Raw genomic sequence first — 13,483 nt, 5'->3', positions numbered from 1 at the left:
GTTCACAGGCACCATTCAAAGCCCTAGAACAGCCCGACTCTTGGCTTCCTTCTCCTTATTGTTACCCCAGCTCCTGGACCTTTTGTTGCGTCTTTCTGAACACTGAACCCTAACAATTTACCACCACCATCAATGTTAGCATCAAAGCCAAGTCTGAAACATGTTTACATGGCATTCGAAATTGATCGCATGATCTACAAAGTTGAAACCCTCAAACCAATGGTGTGTGTGACGTCCAGTGTGCAAGAAGAAACTTCTATGATTGAGAGAGCAACGAAAATCAAGGGGATAAACAAGTAGACGAGTGGGAAAATACTCCTTATAAATAGCACTTTGGGGCTCCCCGAGACCATGAATTACCACCAAGATCCAATGTTTGGTTGGACTTGGAATCTACTTGATATGCACAACAACATGAACACAACAAGATACCCCCAAAGATATCACCAAAAGAAGAAGATGGAAGTTCCCAACTTTAGCAAAAGGGAAACCTTAAAAAAAAAACACTTTTTTTTACTAGTACAAAGAATGTCTTAGCTAAGTAGGAGCATAAAACACACACACACACACTCTAGCGAAAGGGAAATCCTTTGTGGTGTTTCTGATTGTATCATAAGATGGATGATTGGAGTGAGAGATGAAAATTGTAGGCTGGGCGAAAAGTGTGGTGGCCTGGTATCGAGTGAGATATAAGTTGATTAGGACAACCCCAAACCCTCACCCCATTCCCCCTTCCCTTATTTTCTTCTATTTTTTCAACCTATCTAAGCATTACTTTTTTTATATATAGATACTTACCTAAGCATTAAACTCCCTAATCAGTTCTGAAACTTAAAGAGTCAACCATTGATCCAAAAGCCCTAGGACTGTTGAACACTAATTTGGTTAAATCTTCAACCCTCAGAATCATACCATTCCACTACGCTTCCGATTCCGACATCCACTGCGGCCTACTCTATCGACACTGATCCGGTGGTAGCCCTTTCCCTTTTGGTAGCTTCACTCATCTATCAATATTTACTATTTAATGAGTTAACACTATGCCATACATAGTACCAAGGCATTGTAATCTAACCTATAGGTCACCTCCTCCACAACTTGAACTCGTAACGTAATCCCTGCTCTGATACCAATTGTTAAAGACCTAACCTTTGATCCAAAAGCCCTAAAATTGTTGAATACTAATTTGGTTAAACATTTAACCGACCTTAACAATAATCCCCCTTTATATCATTAAAGGCTATCCACCAAGTCTTATCATTTTCGTCTTTCCCCTTTCGACCCTTCAGAACTAAACCTGCAAAGAGAGACAACCAGCCACCAAAACACAGTTCATAGCCTCAGAGCAGCTCCTGACTTTGGCTTCCTGCCTTCCCTTGCTTAATTGTTACCCCAAAATCCAACACTTCTGTTCGATCTTTCCAAACACAACCTTAAAACTTTACCAACCCTTCGGCCACCAATAAATTAGCTACAATTATATTGCATAGCACTATGGCTCTAACGCATCATTCATATCTACACCACCACTGCTACAGATCCAAAGTAAAAACACTAAAACTTTGCCCAGAAATCATTGCATAGATTGTCACAACTCATGTTGCAAGCTCATACCCTGGCACTGAAAATAGTGAAACTTTTTTCAGAAACCCAATCTCAAATTACCAATTGAAGCCAGAAGTCATCAGTTCAACCAACTAATCCCCAGAGGTGTTAAAATCAAACCAAATTCCTCATCAACAAAATTGAAAACGTCCAAAATAGAAAATTGAGACTTATAACCTAACTGTAACGTGACTTTGGTCAGAATATCCAAAATAAGCAGTAAAGACTCGTAAACCGAGCTACAGAAATAGCCCAATTAAACGGTAAAATTCGAAAAAAACATTTATTCAACTACATACCATCATATGAACAGCCACAGAAAGAGCTACGGGTCATCCTCGACCCCAATATTTAAACAAAAAATCAGATCGTCGTCGTCTTCGTCGTCGTCATCATTTCATGAAACTCAGAAAAAGGAAAAAATAAAGGGTGGTTCCGAATTGACCATACCACCAAATGATCCGATACTCATTCGGAATCTGCGGAACCGGAAGCAGAGGCTTCCATCTGGAGGCGCTCGAGGGCCTTCTGGTGGGCCCAGGTCTCGATGGTGAGATCCGGCTTGGCGTTGAGGCCGACGCCGAGGATCACGATGGTGAGGAAGCTGGTGATGTAGCAGGGGAGCTCCCAGTCCTCCCAGTTGCGGGACTGCCCAGGGGGAGGAGGGGGTCGGTTGAAGAGGTACCCCTTGGGCCGGTCCTCGTGGCCCGGGCTGGTCCACCTGCCCTGCCCCGACGTGGCGGGGCCACCCCTGGTGCGCAGGGAGCCAAGAAGACGGTGGCGCAGCATCCTGGAGGCTCCGGCGATGGGAGTGGGGGAGGGCATAGTGTGTATATTTGTCCCTTTAGGTTTAGGAGTGTAGACCGACTCCCCCAGTCTGATAGAATTTTAGAAAGACACGATCAGGCAAAGTGGTGGAGTGGAGCCCTTTTCTCTGTTTAGAACTGAATTTAATTTTTATGCTTTCCTTTTGGGCCACCGAGTGGGACCGGCCGAAAGACGCTCTTTTGGATAGTAATTGAAGATGGAATGGAAAGAGATAATTTTAGAAAAATTAAATAAAATATTATAAAAATATTATTTATAATATTATTATTTTTTTAAAATTTAAAAAAATTAAATTATTTATTATATTTTATATATAAATTTAAAAAAATTATAATAATAAGACGAGATAAGATTGATTGAGAATATTTATATATCTAAACGAGATTTTAACTTTTTCACAAAAACTTTCTAGATATATTATCTAACAATTTTGCTAGGTATAGCGGTTTGGCATACCAAGTAACCAAACGCATACCAAATACTGACATAGCAACTTTTAATTAAGGTCTCATTTGTTTTCAAGAAACATCTCATCTCATTTTATCATTATAATTTTTTTAAATTTTCACATAAAATAAAATAAACAATTCAATTTTTTTAAATCTTAAAATAAAAATAATATTAAAAAATATATTCTAACAATATTTTATTCAACTGTTTAATTTTAATTTCAATTCATTTCATCTCATTTCTGAAAACAAACTAACCCTAAAAATAAAAAAAAAACTAAAGAAAAATAAGAAAAAAGGAAAACCCATCTCACCCATGATTGAAGTCGTCGTCCGAAGACGACTACTCCCAAATCTCTCCCATTTTCTGCACTTGACGGAAACGAAAATTGCTAAGGACTATAAAACCTTAGAAATTGATGGATTTTTAACAAGGTGTGCACGTCATAAGTAGCAGTTCTTGGTCCCCCAACTCTGCCTTATCTTTCTTGGAGCTGATGTATCGGTAACTGATTGAGGGTACATTTGGTTTTTAAATCAAACTCAACTCATCGCAATTCATTATTATAATTTTTTTAAATTCTAATACAAAATATAATAAACAATTCAACTTTTTCAAATCTCAAAATAATAATAATATTAAAAAATAATATTCAAATAATATTTTATCAACTTAACTCAACTCAATTCAACATCCAAACGCATTCTGAATATACATTTCTGGTTTTTGGTTTTCACTAGTCCCTGAGTGGTCCTCAAATTTGCTAATTAGCTTCTCTTTCTTTGAGTGGCAAGCCATGTGACCACATAGAGCTTTCAATGATTGAAAGCATTTGCCACATTCTCAGCAAACCCTTTTCTAAAGTGAACCAGTACCTAAATCCACAAACCTCCATGTTCTCTTGGGGTTCTCTCTAAGACCGTAACTGGAATTCCAACCGGTAGTTTTAGGCCTAGAATCTTTCTTGCTATTCTTTCCGCCATCCAGAGATGGAAACTTCACCAAATCAACATGAGCTTCGACTACTTCTTCTTTCTCAGTTGAATTCTTATTCATGTGGGTTCTGATGTGACCGTCCAAGGCCTTCCCACATGGGTATCTCTTGTTGCAAAACTTGTTTTGTGCTTTTCTTCCCTAGATTAATTTGATTGCGCAAATCAACGATACCAAGGAAATAAAACAAAATGAGAAAACAAAGTCTTACCTCAAATCCCGAAGAATGCTACATTCCATGATCTTGTTCCAACAAAGAACACCATAATGGTAGAGAAGCGGACCCAGATCGAGAAGTTCAGTTGCAGATCACGAAGTTTCTTGCTTGTTTTTTTTTTACCAGTAGTGATAAACAAGGAATCAAAAAGGGCTCAAATGTGTACTTCCAGACTTTTTAGAACAACCTTTTTCATCTCCCACCTCACCATGCACACCGTTTCATTAACCCCATTCCATGTCATCTTCGGTGTGCATGGGTGCACAAAATCACTTGAAACAAGACTTTTTCGTTATCTAATCCCAATCCATATGTCTTTTTCTTTTTTTAGGAATCAATACGTCTTGAGCATGACTTGCTTTGGTTTATTTTTTATTAGTGTTTACGTGACATACCAAATCAAATTTTCATTATAATGTAAAATTAGAAATTTAAAGATAAAAAGATAGAAAAATGAGTGTGGCTATCGACAATTCTCCTTGATTAACCTTTTTTTCTTGATAATTAAGAAAATATTTTTTAATAAATTTGTGTTTTTAAAACAACAAAAATTTAAGAAAATTTAAAACATGTTTGAAAAAAAAATTACACAGTCGGTGGCCACTCTCTGTGACTCTAGCATCATCCAAAAAGATAAAGTTAAAAGCTCAATGAAATTATTATGGTATATATATATATTTTTTAAGAAAAATTATATTCAACAGCTTTACACCATATAGCTATTGAGGAAAAAAAATAAAAAGATAAAAAATAAAAACAAGTGTGTAATGTAAAAGTGCTGAATAAAATAACTCTTTTTTTTAAATACAATTTGTATATATCATAATTCTTTGGAGACAAAACAATTTGTTTTTTTTTCTTTTAGCTCAGTGTCACAGACTCACTCGCCAGCCACCTGTCCTTCTGCACGATACCATCAATGTAGAGTGCCTTTAACCTTTTTTTTTTTCAGCTCTACTAGGTACAACCGGCTTGTGGAACCGCAGTGCAACCGGTTGTTGTTTATTTCATTTCTTGGATTAAGAAAAGGAGGGAACCCACCACTGCTTCCCCTCTCTTTATCTTTTTGTACACGTACAACGCCATGGGACAAGTCTTAGGCAGGCGCTGCTTAGACTCTGAGAAAGTAGATAATAACCTCAGGAGCTCCATTGCTAACAAGGTTCATCATGTAGAAAGCTTTAGAATCCCTAGACCCTACAATTCTCTCAAACTTGGCCCTCATGTACATGAGCTCTCCATCGGACCCAGCTTCAACTTCATTCCTAGGCAAAACACCAGCACCCATTGAAATTGGCTCCACAGCCATCAAGACCTACAACTCCTTGGCCCCGACTTCTCTCCTTGTTGCAAATCCACACTTCTTCCCATTGCAATCAATCCTCCATACCGGCTCTCACTACAAGAAATGCTGGTTTTTGCGGCGCTCAAAATCGCCGCTTATACATACCTTAATCGCTGCAGGTGATTAATTCAGGCGATTTTTAGATCGCCGCCCGTTCGACGAAATAAAGATGCATTTTTCTGATAAATCGCAGCGAACGCCAAAACTCGCTGGGAATTAGACTTTTACCGGCGCGTTTTATTCGCCCCAAAATAATGACATGCACGCTGCAAAAGAGTCTTTCTGTTTGGTCCAATATCGTTGCGAAAAATTTAAAGCGACGACATATATCGTCGTAAATAATCTTGAATATCGCTGCAAAAAACTTTGATACTATCCCAGCGATATTGTGATATCGTCGCTACAATATACTCCACGGCGATATTGGTCGCCGAAAAAGTTGCTATGCTTATCACGGCGATTTCATTTTTCATCGCCTTATCAGCTATTTCTGCGGATGCGTCGTCGCCGCAAAGAATATTATCGCCGCAAATAATTGTCACGACGATTTTCTCAACTCGACGTAATAGTAGTTGACGGTATACCTGTATATTGCGGCGCATATAAATCGCTAAAAAGTGATGATTTTCGGCGATATAGCAGTGCCGCTATTGGGTTGTCAACGAAAATTAGGTTGATTCCAACGAGTTTGAATTCGCCGCAAATATGCTTTGGTTCATTTTTTTTTTCCATTCGCCGTCTTGGCTGGGGTTTGTTGTCACATTGGTAACACATATTGCAACTTCTTATTAAATTGAGGTCAGCCAGAAGAATATATATATGTTTAGTATCTTACCTGAAATAAAGATACTAAATATATATATTAAAAAAATAATAAACACCACACAAGTAGGAAACATTTTCAGCTCATAAACTAATACATTCATTTAGTCAAATTCAGTTACATAGAATTCACATTAATGTAATTATGGGCTACACTAGGCTGTACCAATATGCATCCAAAACCTACAACGCAACTACTAAATATCTTCTAAACAATATTATCTGAAAATGTGCACATTCATTCAATATATGTCAATTGGCCTGCAGCTGAAATTACATCTACTCAGCTTTTTCAATATGCACCTGGGGCATGAGGGGTGGGTAGAACAAGCTTCAACATGATTGCAACAATGCCCTTAAAATCTCAAAATTTCTGCATATTTGATTTTGCTATATCTCCAACTCCAATATCTGGCAATGATACACAAAAAAAGAAAAAAACAAAACCGTTACTACAAAATAAACTTCACTATTGTTTATTGTTATAAAAATACCAAATCAGCAATTATAATGAACCCTTTTCACAGCAGTAATAAACTATCCCCCAGGAAGCTATGATTCTACTATACCCCACCCTTTTACGTGGTTTCTATAAAGGTTTATCTAATGTCACATATTGATATTTAAGGTCATTTGGTATTCCTAATAGGGAAATTACTATCAATCTACACAACTCAGTGTACATAATCTACTGTGAATTCTCTTACTGTTTGCTTATGATCTCCTCACAATTCCTTCATTTCTTCTTACATAAGACTCCACCATTGAATCCCCTCATATGCACATGATTAAAGTTAGTCAATATATAGCTAGATAATTGACTACGTTCAGAAGCAAAACAGAAAATATTTAGAAAACAGCAGAGGAAATAATGAAGCTCAAACCAGTACATTTATTCACTGTTCTCTTAACATTTCAACCTCTTATTTGTCATAGTCTCTTCTTTTATTTCCATCCCTCCATCTCAACCTCAAGAGGTGACATGATGAGAAGTACCAAGTAGATGCAAAGGCACAACCAATTAGGGCACTAACCAACCAAAAACAGATTATCTACAAAACAAAACATTCTGCTCATCCTATCCAGATGTTCTTGCTCAAAAAACATCTTGCTCAAGTTAGGAAAAACAAAAACCAAACCACTTTAATTAGTCTAAAAACACAAGTACCAATAAGTTCACCAAGCATGACCCTTCTTGACTTGTAAGTCTTGCCCCAAAGCAGAAATAATTAACAGCAGAGGAAATACCAACATGTTCCAATGCCAGTACATTGCACAAGTCCACCTTCTCTTAAGTTTTCAACCTCTACTTTTTCATTTTCTCTTCCTTTATTCCATCCCTCCATCTCAACCTCGAGGTTGAGATGATGATCAGCCTACCAAGTGAACTCAAATGCACAACCAAAACCAGCTCTAAGCAACCAAAAAACAACCTATAATTAAAACCAAAATTATGCACATCTGGAAGAGAGATGTTCTTGCTTAAAAACCATAGTCATTGCACAAGTTAGGAAAAAGAAAAACCCCACCGAGTTGTTAGTCTATAAACTAACAACTGCAGTTCACCAAGCATGCATGACCCGATCTTGAATTGTAAAAAATGACCCAAAGCATAAAATTTGAAGATAATAACAACAGAGGAAATAGCAAACTCAATCTAAACAGTACTTATGGTTCGAAACCCCTTGTTCTCTTAACATTTCAACCTCTACTTTTTCATTTTCTCTTATTTTATTCCATCCCTCCATCTCAACCTCAAAAGGTGACATGACCCTAATGTACCAACTTAACTCAAAGGCACATCCAAAACCAGCTCTAAGCAACCATGAACAGAATCCACAAAGGAGTATTATACACATCCAAACAGAAAACTCTCACTCTAACAGCATATTGCACAAGTTAACTGAAGCACAATAACCAAGATAGTTTTTGGTCTTAAGTTAACTAATAACATCTGCTACCAAGCAGAAATTCTTGGCTTGTAAAAAATGCTGGTTTATACAGAAAATAACTTCATGAAAACAGCAGAGGAAATAGCCTTACTCAAACCAGTACTTAGTTAATTCCCTATTCTCTTAAAATGAAACCTCTTATTGTTCATTTTCTCTTCCTTTATTCCATCACTCCATCTCAACCTCAAGAGGTGACATGAGAAGTACCAAGTGAACTCAAAGACAACCAAACACAATGGTCTAAGCAGAAATTTACAGGTGTATATGGTCATATAGTTCATTAAATATATAGCAATATATATATATATATTACTGTATGCATATGAGAGCTAGAAGTGCAGGGTTTGAGAAAACATACAACTCACTTTGATAGGCACATGATGACATATAAATATAGGGCAGCTACATAAGCTGCCTTCTTAGTGTCTTCCCATCTCTCTAATGCTGCATCTGCACTTCATCAAATGCATTTTCCTGTATATAAATTTAATGATTGAATATAAGAATAAGAAAGTGTTTCTCAGTTATTAATATATAGTTTCTTTAATTTACACAAATATGAAACTATTGTGACCCTTCCTTTTTAACAATCATGCTCTTAATTGATGAAGTGCGTATATATATATATATATATTTATGTTGTGTTTGTTGTTGTGTGTGTGTGTGTGTGGGGGGGGGGGGGTGGGTTTACATCTATGAATTGGTCTATACTATATGGTAGATGCATGAACCTGCTGAAGACCCTAAGCCCCAAAATTGGGGCATTCCTCATAAGCGTATGCAGCAGTTTTCTCATGAACCAAGTTGTTAAAAACAAATAACATCAGCCTATATTAGCATGACTTTCTTCACTGGTAAAAAATGACCCAAAGCAGGAAATAAATTGATGAAAACAGCAGAGGAAAAATTTCTTTTGGTTCTCTTAACATTTAAGCCTCTTATTTTTCATTTTCTCTTCCTTCATTCCATCCCTCCATCTCAACCTCAAGAGGTGACATGAGAAACACCAAGTGAACTCTATTGACCAACCAAATATATGCTCTAAGCACCTTACATTAATCCACAAAACATCTTATTTAGCACATAAAGAAATAAATTGCATCGGGGCCCAAAAAACATGAACTTGGGGAAGTGGTAAGCACAAAACCAGAAAATGAAAATGATCGAAAAACTAATAACAAGTGTCACCAAGCTTAGTACTTATAAAAAAAAAGATAACAAAAAAACTGTCACCAAGCAAGTAAAATATCTTACTTGTAAACATTGATATGTTAACAACCAAGCCAAATAACAAATGCATGCATCAATGAGGCGCCCTATTTTGCCAGCTTCAGCAGCAGGTCTAAGGCTTGAAATATACTTCCTGATCCTATTTAGAATAATTGACTATGGTCATGAGAAGTACAAAATTATCAACAAAAACATAATTTTGCCCTATAAGTGCACTTCTAACAAATAATGATGTCTCATATAAGTATAAAAGATTAACTTAAAAAAATCTAAACATCCTCCCGAAGACAAATGGAAGACAAATCTTACTTTACTGATTTTGAACCAAACCTTTGAGTTGATAGTGGTGGATGAAGTTGAACACTTCCTGCCTTAGACCTGGTAATCCCACAAAATTAAATTCATGAAATTGAATTTCAAGAAAAAAAATTCACACACACAATTACATTTTTTAGGTTGGGAGATCAATGCTTTCCATTTACTTCAGACCAAAGGGAAACAAACCCTACGTTGAGTCATGATCTACTTATTGGCTTTATTGAATTTGTTATTTTGGGTAACCCTACTTATTGGCTTTTAGGAATTAATGACATTAAGCTAGCTAGCTTAATCCGCAAATAATAGCAGAAAATTGCCATCATGGTCAAATGGTTGTAATTAATATGGATATGGTAGCACTATTCTATTGATTTACCTGTAGGTACATTGCACAAGTGATGGAATTCATTTTGACCAACATATATAGATAGATATGTTATATCTATACATAACATGCTCAAGTACATGATGGCCATACACAACACCTCACACCTCCTATCCTATCCTATAGCCACTGTCACAGATTGTATTTGCTAAAAGTTAATGAAAGAGAGATGTTTGTCATGTGCAATAAATTGACAGTACTGTTCAAAGACATTGATATGTTGAAGGGCTATTGGGAAGAGAAATAATAATAGAGAGGGAAAGAGAGAGAGATCTTATATTTGTCCATGAAAAAATAAATACAAGTACTAAGACGCTTATCAGCTACATAAGCTGATTTAATTCCCCTCTTGAAGGGAACTCGTTCTTTTTTGAGTCTTTTATTTCAATATCTTAGTACAAATCAGCCTACCATAGATCTCTAAATTCCATTAACTATACATAGAAGTGGATGCTAAGGTGAAATTAATATATCCATTGGCCTTCATCTTTCTCAATCATTAGCTCCTAATAATTGGTTGTGGGGGAGAAAAGGGAAGGAAAAAAAGAAATGTTCAGAATGAAGCAATTAGGTTAAACATCGGGGGCATATTTAAATTAATGTAATCTCTAACTCATGAGCATAGGATTCATGTCCATATATGTAAGTCTATATATGGACATGAATATATCCTATTATAATATGTAATAGGATATGATCGATTTCCATATATGGGGGTGTCTACCTCTCGAATATATATGAGATGAACAACAGCTCAAAAAGCTTGAAGAAGTATTCATTTATTTAGTTATTCTGAATTGTAAATTCATGAGTAACACAAAGTTAGGGAATCACATCCAAATGAAACAACAAAACAAGGGTTAGCTAGGCCAGCCGCTAACCCTTGTTGTTACCAAAATTCAGCTTCTAAATACTTTAGCTAGAGTCTTCATCAACCCTTTTGTCCTAAATATGCAGTTCATTGCATTAGTGGCACCTTTTGGACAAAATTTTTACTATATGATCATGAGGAAGATGATTAATTAAAACCAATTAGAAGTACAAACACATTTTGCCATGCATGTCATTGGAAGGTAGCTAACTAATTTCCTGCAATCCAATCAAGAAGAAGAAAGAAGAAAAAAAAATAAAAGGGTGCTGCTACTCTATCCCTCAAAGTAACCGCTCACTTTGACCGCAAGTGCAAAAAAATACACTTTTACATTAGAAATGAGGCAACCAATTTTTAGATAAAAGACCCACTGATTGGTTTACCATAATACGACAACCTATAATTAAAACCAAAAGAATGTAGAAGGACAAATGAAACAAAAGAATTAAAGGAGGGTAAAGGAATGGCCGGGGGTACTGCTGATCAGCACCAAAGAAACTTTAAATTGAAGTAAGTATATAGTTAGAATACATGAATGTATTCTAACTATAATCAGTTCAAGTAAACAATTAAATATTTGCATGTATAACAACTATAATCAGTTCAACGAATATACATAACCAAACGTGCTGGACTATCACAGGTCTTGATTAATAATAGTATTATACTCAAATATCCAGACGCAATAAAGATTGTATTTGATTGTAAAACTTAGCTAAAATGAAAAGAAGGTAATGATTATTCTGATGTTTGGACGAAAGGGGCTTCATTAAAATAGACAAAGACAAGTATATCATAATATAAGGATAACTAAGCTAGTACCAACGATTTCGCCGCTAAAATTCTGCACTTGAATATAGCAGGAATTGGAAAATGTTTTGGATCCTACTCAGACTCAAACAGCTAAGAAAAATAATAACTTAACTTTTACGTGTAGATGATGGCCAGAACAAACAGATCACATAAAGGGAGACGTGGAAAATTTATTTAAAAAGTTTTGTGCATGCATCTATTAGTTTAATAATGCCAAAATTGGGAAGAACATATCTATAGTATAAGCATGACCCTAATGTATTATGTGGATGGCAAAGAGGCAGAAAGGTCAAAAGGCTTAGAGAAGAAATAAAAGGAACGATCGTGGCGCCTGACATACAAATGGGCACATGATAAGTATCCTTCTACAACAGGTGGAGATCAGCTAATGCATGAAACTAAGATATGCATGAAGCCCCATGTCACCAACAGTAGGAAAAAAAAAAAGAAAATCACAATATCAGTTAATGCCTTTTTTTATTATCTTATGTTTTTTATTTTTTTATTTTTTTGGTTTATCAGGTTTCGTAATGATGAAAATCAAAACCTCAATCTTCAGCAAGTAATTAATTGCATTTTCAGGAAAAAATCCTTTATGTTTTCTCAGCCATGAAACTTTGAAAGTAATTAGCTTTATTGTTAACTTTTTCCTATTTTTCCTGGATAAAGAGCAGACAATCACAACCTCAAGATCTTGTAGTCACTCAGTTAACAAAGTGCCAATAAAGGCCAGATTAAAAATAAAAAGGAGGGGTTATAGGTGGGTAAAACAATTAAGTTTAGTGTTGTGTCACATTCATTACAGTAAATGTAAGGTTGCATGTATTATTTCTTTTGGTTCTCTAATCTGGCTTTCTTCTTGTCATACATCAACTTAAAATGGTTTTCATTTCAGTGATATGCTATCAATTTTTCTTGTGATGTCACCAACAATCCAAAGTAATGAATGATAGCAAAGATTAGAACATCGTAAAACCAAAGGGCCGAACACATCTTAATATGAAAAAAAAAATACCAAGACAGTTGTCACAACTCAAGACTCAAACAGTTGTCATGACTCAAGACTTATCTACACAGTTACAAACATAAGATCAGTTCCAACTCCTCTGTTCAGGAAATATAGCCACAAAAGATAATTAAGTAAAGTTTGTAACTGGAGCTGAAAATCTGCAGTACATATCCTTTGTTGTACAAATATCATCTTATCATGTAAACTCTTTATATTCTAACTTGTGGAAACAGAGAATTTATTCCGCAAAAGAATTGCCTTTTAACTTGGTATTCCAAGCAGGCAGGTTCAAGCCAAATTTTTTTTCCCTATCCATGGCATCCTCCAACAACCTAAACTAATAATCTCTCCTGCTAGCCTTTTTATTCCTAGCATCTACAATGAGTTAACCTATCAAGCTAACCGACACTCAGACATTTCCTTTCCTTTAACTGCATCACTTTGGAACGGCCATACAGTTTGTGACTTCATTTACCCATCATTTTCACTAATTTTGAAACTGGACAGTTTGGAACTTCAAAGACAGTCCAAGGAGACCAACACAAACAATGCACGAGTGAAGGGGCCATGAATAAACCAAACGAAGCAGAAAAAATCCATAAGCTACAGATCAAGAAAAAAAGGATCACTCAGATGATTTGGATG

The 13,483-nt window shown here is 35.9% G+C and overlaps 1 protein-coding gene across 1 annotated transcript; it reads right to left on the bottom strand.

Annotated features, from left to right (window-relative positions):
* Window positions 1-1,783: 1,783 nt before the first annotated feature.
* Window positions 1,784-2,579, bottom strand: LOC121266469. The gene has a single exon (XM_041170297.1). It carries the CDS (start codon window positions 2,428-2,430, stop codon window positions 2,074-2,076), a length of 357 nt encoding a protein of 118 aa, XP_041026231.1. The 5' UTR covers window positions 2,431-2,579; the 3' UTR covers window positions 1,784-2,073.
* Between the last annotated feature and the right edge of the window lie 10,904 nt (window positions 2,580-13,483).

This window comes from Juglans microcarpa x Juglans regia, chromosome 5D, assembly GCF_004785595.1.
Source record: "Juglans microcarpa x Juglans regia isolate MS1-56 chromosome 5D, Jm3101_v1.0, whole genome shotgun sequence".
NCBI classification, from domain to species: Eukaryota; Viridiplantae; Streptophyta; class Magnoliopsida; order Fagales; family Juglandaceae; genus Juglans; species Juglans microcarpa x Juglans regia.
The sequence above is the reverse complement of the archived record's forward strand: the minus strand, read 5'-3'. Positions and strand labels throughout refer to the sequence as shown.